The sequence below is a fragment of the Rhamphochromis longiceps genome, linkage group LG4 (assembly GCF_057381845.1).
Source record: "Rhamphochromis longiceps isolate RC_006_pf linkage group LG4, R_longiceps_female_GT1.1, whole genome shotgun sequence".
Taxonomy (NCBI): domain Eukaryota; kingdom Metazoa; phylum Chordata; class Actinopteri; order Cichliformes; family Cichlidae; genus Rhamphochromis; species Rhamphochromis longiceps.
The window spans coordinates 10,952,795-10,973,512 of record NC_140560.1 but is presented as its reverse complement, the minus strand read 5'-3'; the positions used below and the strand labels follow the sequence as shown (position 1 = coordinate 10,973,512).

General features: G+C 44.2%; 2 protein-coding genes across 4 annotated transcripts in view; both read right to left on the bottom strand.

Annotated features, from left to right (window-relative positions):
- Positions 1-8,680: 8,680 nt before the first annotated feature.
- LOC146671070 (putative ATP-dependent RNA helicase DDX5) lies at positions 8,681-14,113 on the bottom strand. 2 transcript variants are annotated; one of them, XM_085403243.1, is made up of 13 exons: positions 13,954-14,113; positions 13,058-13,229; positions 12,850-12,946; positions 12,634-12,767; positions 12,451-12,516; positions 12,151-12,292; positions 11,892-12,052; positions 11,607-11,779; positions 11,407-11,517; positions 11,255-11,316; positions 11,106-11,165; positions 9,620-9,841; positions 8,681-9,442 (listed from the first exon to the last, which is right to left on the bottom strand). In XM_085403243.1, the coding sequence occupies exons 1-13, from the start codon at positions 13,998-14,000 to the stop codon at positions 9,015-9,017; spliced, it is 1,875 nt and encodes a 624-aa protein (XP_085259369.1). In that variant the 5' UTR covers positions 14,001-14,113; the 3' UTR covers positions 8,681-9,014. The 2 variants fall into 2 exon arrangements, with proteins under 2 accessions (XP_085259369.1, XP_085259370.1); XM_085403244.1 differs by having other exon boundaries at positions 9,275-9,442; positions 9,607-9,841.
- Positions 14,114-16,005: 1,892 nt separating this feature from the next.
- LOC146671069 (E3 ubiquitin-protein ligase SMURF2) overlaps positions 16,006-20,718 on the bottom strand; it is a 55,023-nt gene continuing 50,310 nt past the window's right edge. For both annotated transcript variants that reach the window (XM_085403240.1, XM_085403242.1), the window contains 4 exons: positions 20,243-20,501; positions 19,931-20,132; positions 18,856-18,931; positions 16,006-18,748 (listed from right to left, as the gene is read on the bottom strand). In XM_085403240.1, coding sequence (XP_085259366.1) covers positions 18,649-18,748; positions 18,856-18,931; positions 19,931-20,132; positions 20,243-20,501 — 637 coding nt within the window. In that variant the 3' untranslated portion in view covers positions 16,006-18,648. The remainder of the gene's footprint in view (positions 18,749-18,855; positions 18,932-19,930; positions 20,133-20,242; positions 20,502-20,718) is intronic.

Here is a 20,718-nt window from a genome sequence, read left to right as displayed (position 1 = left end):
CCGGGCGGACCTGTTCCACGTTCCCGCAACCTCACATTCTAGGAGAATAATTGTGTTTACCCTTGTAATTTTGTGCGCTTGTGCTTTCTCAGAAGTGTGAGTGTGCTTCTTCTTTTTTCTCTCTTTTTTAATCCCTTTGCAGGAAACTCGAGAGGAAAATCTGACAGAACATCATTTTGCTCCTGAGGTTACACCAGAATCATTGATTAGCTCATATGTGACTTACAGTCAGCTCAGTGGGATTTGTTTTCCTTTTTTTTGATCATTTTACAGAATTTCATCATAGTAACGGGCTCTAAAGTTGCTTCTCACAAAGCACTCGTGGTCCCCTCAGAGATGATTACAGGGGAATGTAGAAAAACTAGCCACTTGACTGGATATCAGGCTCATCTTTACTCTCTTTGTTTAGATGTGACAATCAAAGGTCTAACCTAGATTTTCACTGTGCTACGTTTCAGTATTTGTTATCTGAGAAGTATGAATAAAAACAGAAAAGACAGAGTATGAAATCTAAATTGTATACTCAGTTTCATTAAATGTTGGGTGGTACTCTAAATAGTTGACCTTTCACCTTTCAGCGTGGGTGAGCATATAAATTTCTATATCGTCTGTGCCTACACACACACACACACACACACACACACACACACACACACACACACACACACACACACACACACACACACACACACACACACACACCCTGTGAAATTACCGGACAGGAGTCAAGGTCTAATGTGAGGAATGCAAACTTCACCTGCTGCCAAAAGAGGTAAATAAAGAAAAGAAAAGAGCTGATAACAAAGATAATCTGCAGGGCTGCAGAGCATGCATTGTATCTTGAGTGTGTGTGTGTGTGCCTGTGTAAGTATGCAGCATGCTTAGTAATTAACGTGGGTGATTGGAGTTAGATGCACCTCTGCTCGTGGAGTCAAACAATATGAGTTTGTAAGAAATTAGTTCAGCACGCTGCTCCGTCTCATGCTTGCTGTAGGTGTGTCTGATGCACACCCAGAGCAGTTACTCAGGAAACCAACTCCTACATACCTGCGCAGGAGGACAGGGAGGGATTGAGTAGAAGCCAGAAAAAGGTAAAACGAAGTAAAATCAAACAGAGGTGGTCGGACATGAAAAGCAGCTCATGGTTGGGGTCATGGACGTGACACTTTGACCCCTGCAGCACTTTGAATCTGCAAGATCAACAGTGACAGCATGAAATGTTTTTCCCACAGTAATGAACCGGCAGACGGTTACTGCCTGAGCCTGCAGCCATACCAAGTTTTAGTTTTGGTTGAGGTTTCGACCTAATAATAACCTTACAGCCTAACACCGTAAATCACCCTGTTCTGCAATCAAACATCTGACATGTACTAACTACCTGATGAAGTCACTGGAACATTAAAGAGCTTGAAGAGCCAGATTTACATCCTTGTACAGAACAAAAACAGAGTTAACACCGAGGGAATACTCAGCAGCTTCAATGCATTCTGAGGTTGCTCCAGATTTCACCACAGTCTATGGGGCAAGGGCACAGCTAAAGAATTGGTCTCGGGTTCCCCCTTCCCTCAAGTGGGCTGCTTCCCCCTTTTTAGGCAAACTGGTGTTTTCATCCTCAGTGTACCAAAGCCCTGAGTGGTTAACACTAGGAGGCATATTTAGAAATGAACTAAAATTAGAAATGCAGAAAAAAGCACACAAAATACAACAGAAATGTTTTTGGGTACACAATATCGTGATGGAACAGCTTCCGAAGAGACAGAAACCAAAACATGCGAAGGATCGCACTGAGACAGGAGTCATATAGATATAGATATAGATAGATATATATAAATATATATATATATGACCAATAACCTGCCTCAGTACTACATGGAAGCTCCTGTCAGGCATCATATCGGCTAAGATGAACAGGCACATGGGTCAATACATGAGCGGGACACAGAAAGGGATTGGCAAGAATACCAGAGGCGCAAAACACCAGCTACTGGTAGACAGAACAATCAGCCGAGACTGCAAGACCAGACTGACCAACCTGTGCACTGCCTGGATTGATTACAAGAAGGCCTATGACTCAATGCCCCACAGCTGGATACTGGAATGCCTAGAATTGTACAAGATCAATGGGACCCTAAGAGCCTTCATCAGGAACTCAATGGGGATGTGGCGTACAACACTAGAGGCCAACTCCAAGCCCATAGCACAAGTCACCATCAAGTGCGGGATCTGCATAGGCCTGAACCCCCTCAGTGAGATCATTAACAAGACTGGCTACGGATGCCGACTACGGAAAGGAGCAGTTGTCAGCCACCTCCTGTACATGGATGACATCAAGCTGTATGCCAAGAGTGAACGAGACATCGATTCACTGATCCACACTACCAGGCTATACAGCAATGACATTGGAATGTCATTCGGACTGGAGAAGTGTAGTCGGATGGTAACAAAGAGAGGGAAGGTAGTCAGAACTGAGGGGATTGAACTACCAGAAGGCAACATTGCAGACATAGAGGACAGTTACAAGTACCTGGGGATCCCGCAGGCAAATGGGAACCATGAAGAGGCCGCTAGAAAAGCTGCAACCACCAAGTACCTGCAGAGGGTCAGGCAAGTCCTGAGGAGTCAGCTGAATGGTAAGAACAAGATCCGGGCCATCAACACGTACGCCCTGCCCGTGATCAGGTACCCTGCTGGGGTAATAGGCTGGCCAAAGAAGGAGATAGAAGCCACTGACATAAAGACAAGAAAGCTCCTTACCATGCATGGAGGGTTTCACCCCAAGTCCAGCACCCTGAGGCTGGACGCTAAGCGGAAGGAAGGGGGCCGGGGACTGGTGAGTGTCAGCACCACAGTCCAGGATGAGACAACGAACATCCAAGAATACATTGGGAAGATGGCCCCAACTGACCGAGTGCTCAGTGAATACCTCAGGCAGCAGAAACCCAAGAAAGAGGAGGGAGACGAGGAACCATCATGGAAGGACAGGCCCCTGCACGGTATGTACCACCGGCAGATAGAGGAGGTGGCTGATATCCAGAAATCCTACCAGTGGCTGGACAAAGCTGGACTGAAAGACAGCACAGAGGCACTAATCATGGCAGCACAAGAACAAGCTCTGAGTACAAGATCCATAGAGGCTGGGGTCTATCACACCAGGCAAGACCCCAGGTGCAGGCTGTGTAAAGATGCCCCAGAGACAATCCAGCACATAACAGCAGGGTGCAAGATGCTAGCAGGCAAGGCATACATGGAACGCCATAACCAAGTGGCCGGCATAGTGTACAGGAACATCTGTGCCGAGTATAACCTGGAAGTCCCGAGGTCAAAATGGGAGATGCCCCCAAGGGTGGTGGAGAATGACCGAGCTAAGATCCTGTGGGACTTCCAGATACAGACGGACAAAATGGTGGTGGCTAACCAACCGGACATAGTGGTGGTAGACAAACAGAAGAAGACGGCCGTAGTGATCGATGTAGCGGTTCCGAATGACAGCAATATCAGGAAGAAGGAACACGAGAAGCTGGAGAAATACCAAGGGCTCAGAGAAGAGCTCGAGAGGATGTGGAGGGTGAAGGTAACGGTGGTCCCCGTGGTAATCGGAGCACTAGGTGCGGTGACTCCCAAGCTAGGCGAGTGGCTCCAGCAGATCCCGGGAACAACATCGGAGATCTCTGTCCAGAAGAGCGCAGTCCTGGGAACAGCTAAGATACTGCGCAGGACCCTCAAGCTCCCAGGCCTCTGGTAGAGGACCCGAGCCTGAAGGATAAACCGCCCGCAGGGGCGTGCTGGGTGTTTTTTTTTATATATATATTTAAATATATATATATATATATACATACATATACATATATATATATTTTTTTTTTTTTTTTTTTTTTTTTACTTTTGCTTCATATTCTTCCATATCAGTCGTGTTTCATGTGCATTTCTTTTTACTGGTCTTTGCTTAAGTTGCCTCACTGGGCCACCGTATCAATGCGTAATTGTAAATGTAACTATATGATTTAAAATAATATAATAAAATGAATTTGAATTTCATTATAGAAGCGTACACCTCACAGTGGTTTGCTCCACTTCCTGGCGTTCAGGGAAACACATTAGCACCATTAACTTGTGCTTTAACGTTAAAGGGCAGCTAAGTTTCATAATGGATATTTTTATTGTTATGTAACTTTTTTTTTTTAACTCTAATGGGCAATAAATAATTGTCATTTAACAAACTTTTAAATGACCTGATTTAAAATATGGCTGACTGCTTTCTACTCTTTGTTTATAATTAATTAGATGAAATTAATTTGAGAAATGCCTTTGTTACTACAGTTGAAGTATATATGAATGTGAGTATATGTTGCTAGAAGACATGCTCAGCCTGGTCCCCTTGTGCCCCCCAGCTTTAAGATGACAGTGTTAGGGTGGGAATGTCAATGATTGTCTGACTCGTGGTGGACTAGCAGCCTGTCCAGGGTGTACCCCACCCACACTTAATTACAACTAGGATAGCCCTGACTTGGATAAGCATTAAGAAGATGTTTCAGAAGAGAGGATATTATAGTAAACTAAGAGGAAAAAGCATCTAATTCATTTCAAATAAGATAAAAATTCATTCAAAACTATGACAGCTCTGCTTTGAAGCAGCAGGGTTAATGATGAACTTTTATCAGTGGAAGTGTTTTGCCATGAACTGTTTCTAGAAAAAAAAGTGCAGAATGACACAAGCAATGAGTAAGACGAGGGCAGTGAGGTCATAGGCACATTTTAAGCTTCCTCAAAGGCAGCAATGGTGTGATCCACCTCTGTCCTTAAACCCAGCCCATCTGTTTAAATGACACATTATGCAATTCATGAAAGATAAGCTTGTTCTCCCAATCAAACGTACCTGCCGTAAATTGATTTCACAATGTAAAAAAGGTTGTAGTCCTGAAAAGAAAAAAACATACAAGACAAGCGTGTGTTCATTTCAGATAATGCTGTCGGCATTGAGGTGTGGCTGTCACAAAAAAAAAAAGAGCTCTTCTCTGGCTCTGTAGTATTTACACAGCGTGCGTTCCTCACATACTTCTACGTTATCATTCTGTAAACATGTAGAAAGCAGTTTAATCAGCCGCGCCCACAGCACCTGTGAGCAGCAGCGGGGACTGTTCATCCAGAGATCTGATCTGTAATCATTCGCCACTGACCTGTGACCAGATTTCAGTCTCTTTATCATGAATATATACATTCATTGGGTGGAGCACCAGCTGCGCTGTGATAACTGGGACCCGCATCCTCTTTTAACCTTAATGAGAAAGACTGCAATGCTTAGTCTTACTAGAGCTATGACAGAACAGTTGTGCTTCCTAATCAAAAAAGGAGTTAAATGAGCAAAATCAGTGATATCTCCATATCTTTATGTAGTGTACATAAGTACACTTGATTCCTTTAGTTTGTTCCTAATATTTCTGCTGCACAAAATTTCTTTACCTGTGACTTATTTTAAATAGAAGGTTGTAGTTGTGAACCTAACATGTGCTTGCCTAAAGATAGATATTGGATAACACTTTGTTTTGTACATTTTATGGATAACTGGATGTTCTCAGGAAGTAGCCAAACATGTGCCAACTGCTATAAGGAGTGTAAACGCGGAGTGAGATACACAGCTCAAGACTGCCTATTTCCATCTTAACACTGCAGAGATGGCTAACATGCATGGGGGCCCAGCCCTGGAGCAGGGTGCCGCCGGTGCATCGAGCCACCTGGGGGGCTCTTCAACTGGTGGGGGAGATTGTCACATCTTGCAGGAGCTTTCCTCTCCTCAGGAGCTCCCTCTGCAGGAGGGGAGATACAGGAGAGGTGGAGGAAGATCTCAGCCTGGGTGTTTATTGTCTTATGTAGTCTGGAAGATGAGTGGATGGTGGGGTGGGTGCAGTTTTCTCTGTGGTGGGGTTGGGTGGACTGTCCCGTGCTCTGTGGGGCCAGGAGGCGCTGCTGCACTGGGCCCCGGTCTGGATGGGCCTGGGCCCCCTTTCCCTGGCGGGTCGCGGAGTATGGGGGTGCCTACTGGGGTCAGCGGGGGAGCTGGCCCCAGGGAGGGGTCACTTGCCCCTCCCTTCCTTCCCTCCCCATCTCCAGCTGCCTCCCTCTTCCCGCTCCACCACAACCACCCACACATGCAGGGCCTTGGAGTAGGGGTATGTCACCAGGGTGCAGAGGAGGCTACCCCCCCTGTCCCCTTCTGGCTGCCTCTGCCTCAATTTTATCCCACAACTTAGACATTCACATTACTCACACTCTCATTACACATACATATAGGATCTTGGGGGTGGGCACGATACACGGAATCCAAAGTACCATCAGGGTGTACACCCCACCCTGGGCGTCGTTGCCCACCTCTCAATTTTAACTCATTCACTGCCATTGACGTCTATAGCCGTCAATGGCAGTGAATGAGTCAATGGGTTTAACTCATTCACTGCCAATGGCTGGCAGTGAATGAGTTAAATACACGTAGACATTGAGGGCTAGCAGGAGGGACCATGCGCTTACCTGCTGCTCTCTGGCAGGTAGCTCCAAGCCCTCCTGGGTTTTAAATGCACCTTAGAACACACATGCATCAACACTACAATGAGCGGGTGGAGGGAGGTTTGGAGTCTTCTCTCACCCCCCATTCTCTGCGACCTGCTGGAGCGGGGGGGCTAGGAGGAGGAGTTGGCCGTCTGACTGCGGTCTGGAGTGTGGGGCCTTCCTGCTGCTGCGGAGTCGGGGCGATCTGCCTCCCCCCACCGCAGAGAAAAGGGTAACACCACCTGGGTCTGGGTGAAGTTCCCCCCTCCAGGGGCAAGGGTACCTAGACCCGGTTTGTAGAGTACGCTTGGGGAGTGTGATCGTGTGTACAGCGTCTCTTTATGTCTGTCTCCACGTTGGTTGAGTGTGGAGTAAGTGCATATGAGAGCATGAGGGTGGGAATGGATGTTTGTATCTGTGTGTGCCTGTATGTCTGTGTCTATATGTCAGGTTGGGTGTCAGGCGCCACCTCTCTGGGGACATCTCAGGCCCTCCAAGGTTTGGAGGCCTATCTCCCCCTACCACCACTTCCCCTGCCAGTGGCGGACTCCCTCAGACATCGGTGCATTGGTGGTTCTTTGTGTCCGGGGATGGGCGTCCAGGTACACACCGGCTCACTCCTTGGCGGCCGCTTATCGGGGCCTGGAGCCTGGGGCTCGCTCGGGCCACTTCGGAGGTGGGGTGCCCCCGGCCTCTCGGCCTGGGGCTCGGTCACTCAGGCACGACTGGCTGCCGGCGGAGCTCACGGGCGCGTCACTGCAAGTCCCCCTGGCTTCTGCTCCGCGGCTGCTGAGTGAGCCCTCATCTGGGACTCTCCTCAGCTCTTTCTGGGACAGTGGCGCAGCTGCCCCTCTGTTGGTCTTCCTTGGTCTCTTGTGTTCTGGGGGCCTCTGGATGTCTGGAGTTTTGATCTCCTCCATACCTGCTTCATGCCCTGGAGGACGGGGCTGTGCCCCCCCCCACACCCTCTAGCAGATTATTACATGAAGGAACCTTTTAAAAAACAAAAAACAAGCACGTCCATGCTCACAGGTGTACACACGGGTGATCACACCCACAAACTACACCCTTTTTGGCTCCTACCTCAAAGCACACTGTGTTCTGTTGATCTTATGTGCTGCACAATAATGTTTAACATTTAGTATTTACTGTCATATTCCCATATATCATTGTGATGTTGTTTATTCTATTACTCTTGTTCTCTTCTGCTTGTTTTCTTTTTTCTTTCTCAGCAGGTGATCCAGGTGATTGATATATGCATTTTTTTTTCTCTGCCCGTTCTGTTGGTTTATGTTTTTTGCCCTTCTCCCCCGTCCCTCTTCTCAGCTGTTTCTCTTTCCCTCTTTCTTTCTCCCCTTCTTTCCCCCAGTCAAGTCTGTCCCGTATTCAGTAAGTGAAAATAAAATAAACAATAAAAGGTGAATCAAATGGACCATTACGGCAAGGCTGGGATGGTCAATTTGGTAAAGTAAATCCGTTGGGCATCTTTGTTTGCCTTTAGACAACAATTCTGATGGCAAAAGAGCCAAACGGGACAGGCAAAAAAAACAAGAGATGGCTAACATATGAAATAACAGATTTTGCTGATAGTCAAGTGGAGCACTGCATGGAAAAGCTTGCCCAGTAGTCGTTACTCTGCTCATACTGCAGTAAAACGTAACTTGAAGTAGACAAGAAATCACTTTGCTATTCAATTCTCTACCAGCAGATGTAGACATTGCTTCATCTCAGCCTACTAGCAGCTCCACAGGTATTCAAAATTTAACATTAATGCATTTATACAAACCCAAAACTCATGTTTTATGAACACTGTCATTAAGTTGTGGTGGGATGCAACCCTTTTAACCATTTTGCCTTCACCTGGCACCACCCTCCCTGCAAAACAAATACTATTTCAGCTACTAGATTAAGCAAGGTGATTTTTATTTTTTACTCCTGTTATGGCAACATCAGTAACACAAAAACCCTGAGACACCTGATTGTCATTAGGTTAAATGCTGGTTTAAGGGATTGTTGTACCTGATTGCACACGTCGCTTGAATTCTTGCAGGACCCTGACATCTGCTGGACATTGAGAGTCATACTAATACCGCTCCTCTAATGACTCAGCAACATTCATGTTGTAGTAAAGGAGACACAAAACTGTCTTTTCAGGAGTTTATTTGAAAGATCATGCAGTGCACTTTCAAGAAAGGAACTTAACATCACTTTCAATGATACACGTGAAAACTGATACATTTTTATTTACCTAGTACAAAATTTTAACTAAACAGGAATGTAACAAATTAAATAGCATTAGGAAAAATGTGCGCAACATCACTAGTGCTGCACTGCAGATCTTAAAAAGGTTTGACAGAGGTTGGAGTTGTTGTAACCCTGTTGTGTAAATACAAAAAAAAAAAAAAAAAAAAAATCTGGATCAAGTATACAACTCAGACAAAAAGCAATAAATTACTTCTTTCAAGTGTACGACAAGTTTACTGTGAGAACTGAGGAGGCATGGGGTACGGCACCAGTGACGGTGGAGGATGCTGCTGTTGCTGCGGCGGTGGCGGAGCCTGTCCCTGGGGGAAGGGGAATGGGGGATGACTCACACCATTCTGCGCAACAGCCTTACCAGCACCAAACTGCTGGCCCTGGAAGTTGTTCTGGCCTACGAATGACCCAGTCTGGTTGCTACTAAAGTTTGACTGTCCGTTACCATTGTAGCTTCCTCCATTGAAGCCATTGCCGTTGTTGCCCCCATAGCCTCCATTCTGAGAACTCATGCCATAAGACTTAGCTGGTCCATTATCAAAGCCTCTGTTGTCCCTGTCCCTAAAATTGCCAAAATCGCGCCTTCCTGAGGAATACCTATCTCGATGATTATCTCGATAGTCACCACCTCTGCCTCCCCTTGAACGACCTAAAAAGAGATGTGGCAACATTAGAAAAGCGATACAGGAACACGTTTTAGTGAAAGCAATTTAAACTCAAAGTTGATGCAAAGATCAAGTCGTGATAAAGAAATTAATCTTAAAAGAAAGGAGGAGCGGGTTAAAGAGACTCATCACCATTTTTGTATCTCACCAATTAGATTTACCTCCTCTGTCTTCTGCCATTTGGAGGAGCTTTGGGTTGATAGCCTGGTTGGCCTCTCGAAGCACAGAGACGAGGTCGCCGGCTTGCCTCATGTTGTTTGGTGTGAAGAAGGTATAGGCTGTGCCTGTCTTTTGGCTACGAGCCGTTCTGCCAATGCGGTGGATATAGTCCTCGGAGTTGTTGGGGTAGTCAAAGTTGATGACAAATTTGACGTCTTCAACATCTGTAATGTTGCAGTGTGGCATAAAAAGAGGACAGCACACAAAATGTGCACCGGCGCCACCACAACAACCGGATCAAAAACAAAAGAGGGCAAGTTAGTACGGTCATGACGGTGGGATTGCTGGTTAACCCACAAAGGCTGCAAATTGACTGGCATTAGACACATAATCCTCGGGGAGACTACGGTGGGAAGAGAGAAACGATGCACACTCCGTTAGCTCCTAATCCAGTGAGAAAATAAAAACCTTCCCTGCTAAGCAACTGCCAAACCACACAAAAAAGAATGGATCAGCAGCCTTACCATTCTTGGAGTATGCATTCACTAGTCCATTCCCATTGCAGAACACGCCCCTCATATTGTCAAGTGACCTCATGTCGCTACACAGTAGGGCTGCTATGCACACTACTGCCTCCGAGTGTGCTTCAACTAGCTTTTACCGAGGTCCCTTTGTTACGCACACATGAGACCTTTGTTTTAAAGCTCACATGTGCATCTCTTGGCAAGAAACTGTAGCTCTGAACCCATTTGCAGGATGTCTACAAGTGCACCCCTTCTCAGCTTTTCCAGACCCACTGTTCACTTGATCACAATGTCTCTCGTTGGCAGGTCTCGACATGACTTTGAAACGCAGGCGAGGGAGGAGTGTGAGCTTGGATTTTGTCCAAGTTTGTCCAACTAGCATGTCCCACTGTCACCAAAAGGGCCAGTAGCCATGTCTTTACAGAGGTGAAGGTATGACCGATCTGACAGACTGCTCTTCAGACAGAAGTTTAGGAAACTGCAACATTAAGCCACCCATGCTTTTAAAAGTCTAATAAGGAAGCACCTAATATGACTAATGACTTGCCATGCCCAAACAAATGCAAGACAATCAGAGGCTGTGTTGGTGGGCTTCGAGCTGGGAGAGTTAGAGCCTGGGTGTGTGAAGCAGTCCAAACCATTGCCAGAGAACAGATGAGCATATGGGGAGTCCTTCAACTTCCCCCTCTTTTAGGCAGGCCAGAGCGTTATTCTGCACTTGGGCCTGGTCACCTCTGTACATCTGCACAACTGGGAGACCCGTGCCTCGCCAGTCGGGACACCTCCAAGAATCCTCCTTCCCCCTCTGGATACCTGGGCTTGTCATGCCAAGGCCCTGCCACATAGACTGCTCCTTAAGGCCAGGGGAGAAACTCAGAAAGAAGCAGAAAAGTTAAAGAAAGCAAATACACTCTCTTTTTAGAGGTACAATATAGGTATTAAACACATCATGGAGGATACTGACCTAAACCCCTGGATGCAACATCTGTGGCAATGAGAATTGGCGCCTTCCCATATTTGAACTCTAGAAAACAGAAACCAAACGCTGTAAGACTCAACCATGATGTGCACTTTTTATTCTGAATCTCAGTTTAACCAGTGGTTTAAATTTACCATTGAGCACCCAGTCTCTCTCCTGCTGGCTTTTATCTCCATGGATTCCCATAGCAGGCCATCTAAAAGTAAACAAGGGTTCAAATTTAGTTGTGTTACTACATCTCAGCAAAAGCAGTACTTTAAAGCAGTAGTTTAGTTTTAACACTTACCCGTCCCTTCTCATCCTCCTGGTAAGGTCATCACACCGCCTCTTAGTCTCTACAAAGATGATGGTCTTGTTCTCCTTTTCACTCATTATTTCCTCAAGCAGACGAATGAGCCTACAAGAAATCAGACACTCCGTAAGTAAAACTGAGGAACACATCCTGTCACCTTACAGTTGGCACTTTACTATAGAACAGTTACTCACTTGTTCTCCTTCTCGCCATCATTGCACACATCCACTATCTGCAGGATGTTATGGTTTGCACTGAGCTGCAGTGCCCCAATATTGATCTGAACATATTCCTTCAAGAAATCTTCAGCTAGCTGGCGAACTTCTTTGGGCCAAGTGGCACTCCACATCAGAGTCTGCCGGTCAGGCTGCAAATATAAAAAAATAATAATAAAAAAAAAAAATTGCAACGCATTACATGTCTAGCAGGGAATCACTTTATTCCAACAAGTCTACTTGGATATATATGCAGAAACTTACTCTGATTTGGTCAACGATTTTCCGAATCTGTGGCTCAAAGCCCATGTCCAGCATTCTGTCAGCCTCATCAAGCACAAGGTACGTGCATCTACGGAGGTTGGTCTTTCCTGCCTCCAGGAAGTCAATGAGTCTGCCTGGAGTGGCAATGCAGATCTCCACACCTTTAAAGTAATAATGAGAAGTTAACATCTTAACTATACAGGGCAAGCACTTGACCCCCGCCCCCCAAAAAATAAAAAATAAAAATAAGCAACAGTACCTCTTTCCAGGTCACGAATCTGGGGTCCTTTAGGTGCACCACCATAGATGCAGGTGGACTTTAGACGAGATGCTCTGCCATATTCAGCGGCCACCTGTTGCACCTGTTGTGCCAGCTCTCGGGTTGGGGCAAGCACTAAACACTGTTAGAGGAAGATAATAGCTTTTTACAAATGGCTCAAATGGCTACACAACTTCAACACTGAGAAAGAAAACACGAAAACCCCTACTCAAGCCAGTACTGAAGCTAACACACACACACACACACACACACACACACAGAAAGCATGTCGTTACTTACAATTGGACCATCTCCACGTTCCAAGAAAGGCTGGTGGTTGATGTGAACGATTGCAGGCAGCAGATACTGCAAGTCAAAAGAGTTTCATAGGTAAGAAAAGTATCAAGGAAATATTAAATCATCTGGTCAGCTCAGATGATTAAAGCTGCAATTTGTTTAAAGACAAAACAATACTGAACTTACAGCAAGAGTTTTGCCAGAACCAGTCTGAGCAATGCCAACCATATCCATGCCACTAAGAGCCAGAGGCCAGCCCTGAGCCTGGATGGGTGTAGGTTCAGTCCAGTTCTGTTTGTTGATGACATCCATCACATATGCTAAGAAGAAAGAAATCAAATGTTAATTGAAATAATTTAACCTGTTTGCAATACCATCTCACTAAGTTGTTTTCAAACTTACAGGGAAAGCTTGCTTCATGAAACTTCATGATAGGATTTGGGCAATCCCTCCCCTTCACTGTAATTATTTTGGATCTCCTGTACTGTTCAACCTCTGGCTGCAAAGAGTGAAGAAAAATAAGATCAGTGGTCACAACCAATTGCATAACTTCTAACACGTGCAGGGCAGAGCACATGTCGAGAGGCGTTACAAAACATGTCATACGTACATGAGACCTCCGGGCAACGTCTGGATGCTGCTGATAGAAGTTTTTCTCAAACTTGGGGAGCTCGTCCAGGTTCCAGTGTTTCTTCCGCAGTCGGTCACCGGGATTGCCAAACTTTCCTCCACCGCCACCACCACCACGGCTTCCACCGAAACGAGGAGGCCCACCGCCATAACTGAAATTAATAAAGTAGTTTTTGTGTAAGTTTTTTTTTAAAACTCAGTCTCCTTACAGTTATTATTAAAAATACGACTTGCGCTGTCACTTTAGACACCGACTATTATAATATAGAAAACTTCTTATTAACTGCGTCATTCTCTGAAATTACATAGCTGCTATATACTTTCCAGCCAGCAGAGGAACAAAGAGGGGGCGAAAAAGCCGGCATTTTGTATCCGCATTCACGCTACCACATGGCGAAAAGCCGACTAGCCAGCTGTGCTAGCATTACTAACATCACTCGCACTGACCACAATCATTTCTCAGAAAAGGCTAGATTTAATCACAAAAGGTGGGGAGGACGCGAGGCCAAGCGATTCCGATCACCAACATTTTGAATTAGCTCCCTGCTTCCTTCCGAATTTGCTAACGTATCCTGAAGCTAACGAAAACCCAGTGTGCCAGGGCACGAGGCCAAACTAGGCCTTGAGCCAAAGACAACGACAGCGGGCTTCTCTCACCGGCCTAGGCCTTGGGTTTGAAATATACCGGTCAAAAGCCTGTTTTTCCAAAGCGAGACACTTTCTGTTAATTCAAGTAAATTCTGCCTGTTTTTTCATCGACAAAAACTACAATATTGAGCTGAGTGGTTCTTTTTTTCGACTACGAAAGCCTTTGGACATTTTTACTAGACGGTGATTAAAAAAATAAAGTCTAAATATATCAAATAATGTACTTACCCTCTATCCCTGTCTCTGCCACGATCTCTGTCGGAATATCCAGGCATTTTGTGTACAAACCGTATAAATTAAAAGGAAAAGGATAAATACAACAGACTTGGCCCGCCGACTGAAAAATTCCGACTGACGCTGAAATGCCGGTATCGCAAAAACGGGGTCCGGTTTTTATAACAAGAGGAAGTTCCACCCCCCGGGATGTATTCATCCGCCATACGGGGTTCGACTTTTAATGCTCAAAATGTGAATAAAACACACAATAACACACAACAAAGAAGTAAACTCACCATAACTTTTAAGCTATAAGCTGTCTTTCCGAGAGTTTTACTAAATCTATTTTAGAAGCTAAGCTTGGCAAAATAGAAGAAACGTCAGAAAGGCTTCAGAAATAATAACTCAAAGAAATGTTTTTCGTGTTTTATTCCTGAATAACATGCTTATAAAAATCTCTCTTAAATCGTAAAGCACAAGTCAGAAAAGGAAAAAACTCAGGATCGCTTTGACCTCGGTTACTGAATCATATACTGGCGGAAGAATATGTACGAGACAGAAAAGCGGTCACGCGGCTTGCTTGAACTCCCGACTTATTACTGTAAGTGACGTCATTAGAGGTTTCACCATATAAACTTTTTTTTGTTTGTTTGATCGTATGTTGTATACAGTCAGCCACACCCCGCGCAGCACGTGTAAACTTGTGTTTTACATATACTCGAACGAATAACTAGAAAATATTGTGATATAATAATAATAGTATTGTAATAATCAGAGAAAATATTTAAAGAGTAGGGAAAAGCGTTTTTTCCCGACAAGAAATTATCCCATAGCAACAAAAGAATACAGAGCATTATTTGGATAACCGTTAACAAAGAGAGACTAAACAAATCTGTGTCTCTGATTAGGGAGCTGTAACTTTGTAAGACCCGAACTCTTCCACGACATGCATTTTTAATTTCTCTTTGATATTTGGTCACATTGGGGCCCGATGAATATAAAAACAAAGAACTACCTTACCCAGCAATATTCGACTTAACTGGCTAGTTAAGATAAGTGAGCCATAATCCAGTTCTCCATTACCAGTGTTGTCAACATTTTGAACCCAAACCCACATAGAAAAGTCTAATGTTCTTTTTCCTTCTTTACATTTATTTGCACTCCCCAAGATCAAAACCATTCAATGGGCCGAAATTGATAAAGCCACATCTTGTTAGTGTCTAGGGTGGCATTATAAATCAGAACTTAGGTCTGGGCTTTGACACAGGCCATTTTTCTCTCCCCAAGCCAGGAAACACTTGATCTCTGCGACTTTCCCCCCACAAACCTTTATTTGGATTACAGTGATTTGCTATTTATGAATTCACCAGGCCAGTAACTAAAGAAGCTGGATACTGTCTGACAGGGTTTTATTTTTAAATACTGGTTGTGGAAATCATGTACATCACTGTCCTCTACATGCTGCTGCTAAAAGGCCATCTCTGCATACCCGCTGACTTTCCCTTTGGTTGTTTTTTTACATCTACAAATCTTTGTTTAGACTGGTTCCTTCTTATCTGTATGTCTAAATGTGTAAAAGCCACAACCAGTGTGACCTACATTCTCCCTATATTACACAAGTATTTTTCCCCAGAGTGAGAACAGGTCAGTTTCCTGTACCAATCTACAGGAGGAGTTGAAACCCCCCTCCCCAGCCAAGTACCAGCCGTTTAATCTGGACGGTCTCAGTGGGTGGTCACAGCCTTATCCCATTCACATATAAAGACTTTGCACACCCACATGAGCTATTCTTATATTAGATGGTGCTAATGATGCAATCAAACTGAAATAAAGTGATTGTTTAGGATCAATACTACCTGAAGTACCCTCCACCCCACCCCAATACTAATCATAATCAAAACACTCTTCTTGAAGAAACCACAGGACATCTGTTTGTACAAGGCCTTACATTGTTAGACAAAGGCAAGTTTAATTAGAACTAATTACACACAAAAATAAAATACTCTTACAAAATGATAGTGTTAACATACATCAAATTGCATCAGTCAGCTATGAGAGATATAGTCCTGCTAGTGGATCATGCTATTAAAAAAAATTAAAAAAAGAAAAGAAAAAAAAAGCGGCATCTCTCAACTTATTGAATAAAAAGTGTAGTTCAATGGAGAGGCAGCTGTGGGGCGTTGCTGAGCGACGTAGTGTAGAAAGACAATTGGGCAAATCAGCCTGTGCACTGGACTTAAAGGTGAATGAGTATCTGGCACAGAGGTCGCCGAAGAAGAGGCAACCTCCATCTGTTCGTGTGCAATTCCTCTACTCGGTTCAAGAAAAAAACGTCTTCTTCTGCTTAAGTTAAAAGATAAATTACAGTTGGTTTGATCCACATATACGAACGATATTTTTAATTACTGTACAAAAAGCACCATCTGAGGACACTTTTCACTTTGCGAGCACTCGGTCTAAATGTATTTCTTTTCAAGCGTATGCAAACGTTAAGAACAGTCCACGGTCGTAGAGATTGCTAGACAGGCAGCATCTTTTAAAAACATTCAAGAGTTTCATTTTCAAAAATTGTAGAAAACACCCCCCCACCCCCTCCTGTCTGGATTAAAACGTAGTGAAAGCAGGCTAAAAAACAAAAAACACAGGACTTGTCTCATTTTAGTTCACGTTCAAACAAACGATGGAGACATGCAACAGTGAGTGTGCGCTTATGCTTTTCTGTGGGCACACTGAAAATATGACTTTTTAAACACCTTAAAGAGGACCTATTATGGGATTCTACTAGAGTAGCTTTGCATGATTTCACAGCTCAGAATGATCCTGGGCCCAGTGCACCCGCCTCAGTCCAATCCACCATCTGAAACAAGCCAGCTTTACTTTAATAGGTGGGCGGTGCTGTGTGTCTGAGCATCCTCTCCTCAGTGACTCACACAGAGGCAGGAGTGTTAGAAAAAGAAGCATAAAACATAACATTTAGCAGTGAGAAGTCTGAGGTTTGGGCTTACAAGGATTACTCTGTGACCTCTACATTTGAAACTTTACCCACTGTAACAGCAGATATATGACACAAAAGAAGGAAAAACACAATAGGTCCCCTTAAACATTCAGGAAATCGAGACAAATAGAATTAATTTCAAATCAAACCAACATCCCAAACTACTTTTGACATCTCCTGAGAACGTGGCTAAGTAGAGCTCTTGGTGTCCACAAACAGGTAATGAGTGCGAGTAGTGTATTGTGCACTTTAAGCAGTAGTATGTCAGTGAGCGAGGATGCCGATACAAGACAAGTGTTAATGCTATTTAGCACCACGTGGCTACAAGGTAGTAGAGGTTTTTCTTTTTTCTTCTTCTTTTTAAAAAACAAAAAAACAATAGCAATATGGAGCCAGCGCAAAGAAGACACCAACAGAGTTTGGACAGCTTTAGAAATGAATGGCAGGCATTGTGACATTAATATAGCCCAGCTACAAATGACTGTTTAAATAAAAATTCAAAAAAAGGGGGTGGGGGCTCACATCACCATGTCTGTCGCTCCAGGATGAAAATCAGTAGAATTTAAAGGGTCAGCTCAATATTTGCAAAGATCCATTCATTCAGAACAGCTATGGCACTGAGAGGACATCGCATGTGTGTCAAAGACCTTGTTTGTTTTGCCCTTTCTGACAAACGTCTCCTCGTACAGTGCGAGGGGTCACGGCGAGAGATAAACCACAGCATTCTTTAGTGAGATTGAGTCAAGCTTAATTTTTGTTTTTCACAATTTGTCTTCTATAATTTAAACAGCAACACTTAACAAAGATTTTATTTTTCTGAAACAATGGAAAGGGGTTTCTGAAATATAACAGCAATAAATTATATATATTATATAGATTTATTTTTTTTAGTGTTTCTTTCTCAATTTTCCCTGTTATATAAAAATAACACATTTCAAGCCATTCATCCATTTACTCTTTTTTTCTGAACACGGACAGTTGTCAAAACTGGTGAAAACAGGCTTTCTGGGTATGCAGACACAGGAGCGCTGGTCCCCCACTGCTGTCTTTGGAGAAGGTTGTAAACCGTCGATTGTAATTCAGTCTCGAGTCCTGCCCTTCTCATCCACGCACATCCCCAGTTTTCCCATCCTTGGCGTTAGAGATAACCCCAGCGTGATCGCCGCGAGGCACCACACAGCCCGAGTCACGCACTCTCGGCGTCCAAATTTAGTGTTTCCAAGTAGTTGTGCTGTAACCACTTGTGACCCTGTGCTCTAGCAAACAACAGTCTTGTTTAAAGTGGCCATTGTTTCAGAGCGGACTGACCTTGTTTTCTGCTTGGCAAGATCGACAATTGCTACATGGAATATGTTTCTTTTTTTAAATGCTAAAATGAACTTAGAAAAAGGGAAGAGCCAGCAAATTTTGCCAGTTCAACAAGTTAGTAAATAGTTTGAGTTATTAGCAGCTGAAGAGATCCTTTTCAAAGATAAAAATAAGATATTAAGGAGGGCTAGGGGGCAGGGGGGGTGTCTTTAAAAAAATACCCAGAGTCAGGTGACATTTTGAGGTCTTCTTTGCCCACCCTCCCCCTTAGCTTGTCCTCTGGGAAGTTCGAGCACCCCTTTGTGAAGCATCCATCAATGAACCCCAGTTGGAATGGACTGGTGCTCATCGTGGCCGAACCACATTGCTTCTGGTCGTCGGTGAGCTCCGCCAGCGTCGGAGACTCACTCTACAGCAAAGCCGCACGTCTCCTCGATGGCAGTGAGCAACTTGTCGTACAGCTTGTCGTAGCTCTCATAGGGAGGAATGTCAATCCGGTTGAAGCTGGAAGACAGAGGGTGAGATGGAGTTTAGGATCGTGGGTCAACGCCGGAGCAACGAGTCTTAAAGCGAGAGGACTAAAACTATTATAATGTCAACAGTTTGCTCACCAGGTGTGGGCTTTGGGCAGGTTGTTTGTGCTGGCGTCAATCTGGTGAATGGTGAAGAGTCGGGGGCCAGCAGCACCTGTATACAACAGCAATAAAAAGGATATTTACATACCTGCATTGTACTGTGTCGAACTGAGGACCACATAAACAGAACAAACATGGAAATGTAGTCTATAATTTAAAAAAAAAACAAAACAGTTTTTACAATTTGTAACCAGCTTGAATTCAATATTTGGTACGACCTCATTTATTCTTCAACACAGTCTAAACTCTCTTAGGCAGCTTCTTGTCATTTCTTTAAGTAGTCTTCAGGAATAGTTCTCCAGGCTTCCTGAAGGACATTCAAAGCTCTTCTTTGGATGTTTCCTTTGTTCTGTTCTCTGCTTCAGTAACATTGAGGCCAATGCACGACTAATTGTGCTCCATTGTGTGATTGTGTATCCAGGTTTGCTTTTACCGCACTGGCTGTGTGTTTGGGATCATTGTTGTGCTGAAAAATTAAGCTGTGGCCAATCAGATGCTTTCTAGATAAGTTTGTATTTTGGATCAAAATCTGATGGTACTTTTCTGTGTTCATAATTAGTTTTAATAAGATCTCCAACACCATTAGCTGAAATGCAGCCTCAAACAATGACAGAGCCTCCATAATGGTTTACAGATGGGTGTAGAGACCCACTGCTGTACCTCTCTCCTGATCTCCTCCATATATACTGACAATGATTTGAACCAAATGTGGATTCATCACTCCATCAGACCTGTTTACTCTCATTTAGTTCTTGTGTAATTCAGCATATCTCAGCCTTTTCTCCTTCTTTTCCTTCCTTAAGAATGTAAGAATGAGAGTTGTCTTTTGGCGTCTGCAGATATTTTACTCAAGACAGGACGATCACGTTATGTAAGGTGTTGTCAGCATGTGGATCGCTGTGTACTGCTCATGCCAGGGTGATGTGTCTGTGCACAGATCTGTCTGCCAGGACGGACCAGGGTGCATATCAAGTCGCAGAAATCCAGACAGAGACAGGCAAACACTCCAACACGCACCTGTGTTTCATGTTTTCATCCTGAATGGTATTACCTTGGAGAGCCTTAAAACCTTGGAGGGGGACCCTGGAGGAACCGGTGACAAACTGCAGCAGCCGGGCTCGGCGTTCCTCATCGAAAGACTCCACAGCTTTCCAGAACCATTTAACGATGTTGCTGTCTGGAGTGCAGTGCTTGAGTCGTGTGTTGGACTTCCAGTCGTTGATGTCGATTTTACCCAAGCCGCACACAATCAACTACAGAGAGAGAGAGAGAGAGAGAGAAAGTCCTCAATTAGAGTGAACAGACTCACAAGCTAAGCTGAGCAACATAACATCCTCACACAAATAAGGAGATGTTAAGTTACCTCTAGCTCCTTCTCATCAAAAGCCTTGAGAAGGTGTTGGGGGATGACCTCGTTGAAGCCCTTCTGCAGAGCCAAAAACTGGGCTTCTATGCCTCGCAGGAAACGCCAGTTTACGTAAAGCCGCACGTACTCCTTCTTTGTGTCCTGGGTGACGGAGATGCTTTTCCCATTGGGCTTGAGCTCGTGCTGGATGATCTCTCCATAAGCATTATGCTCTACACAGAAGGTGTGGTCCAGCACACCTGTGATGTCATTATCCCTGGAGGAAGATAAACCTTTAAATTACTTTTGAAGAGTCAAAACAGGCTTAAAAAAAAAGGCATCATTAGTAATGTAACATTTTAAATAAGTGGTAATCAGTAAACCCAGCAGGTAGAATGCTAAGCCGGAGTAATGCCCTGACATCATGTCACATTACATAATTTCTTTAGAGATTATTAAAGTATTCTGACTCTGATGAGTCTGAAAATATGTGA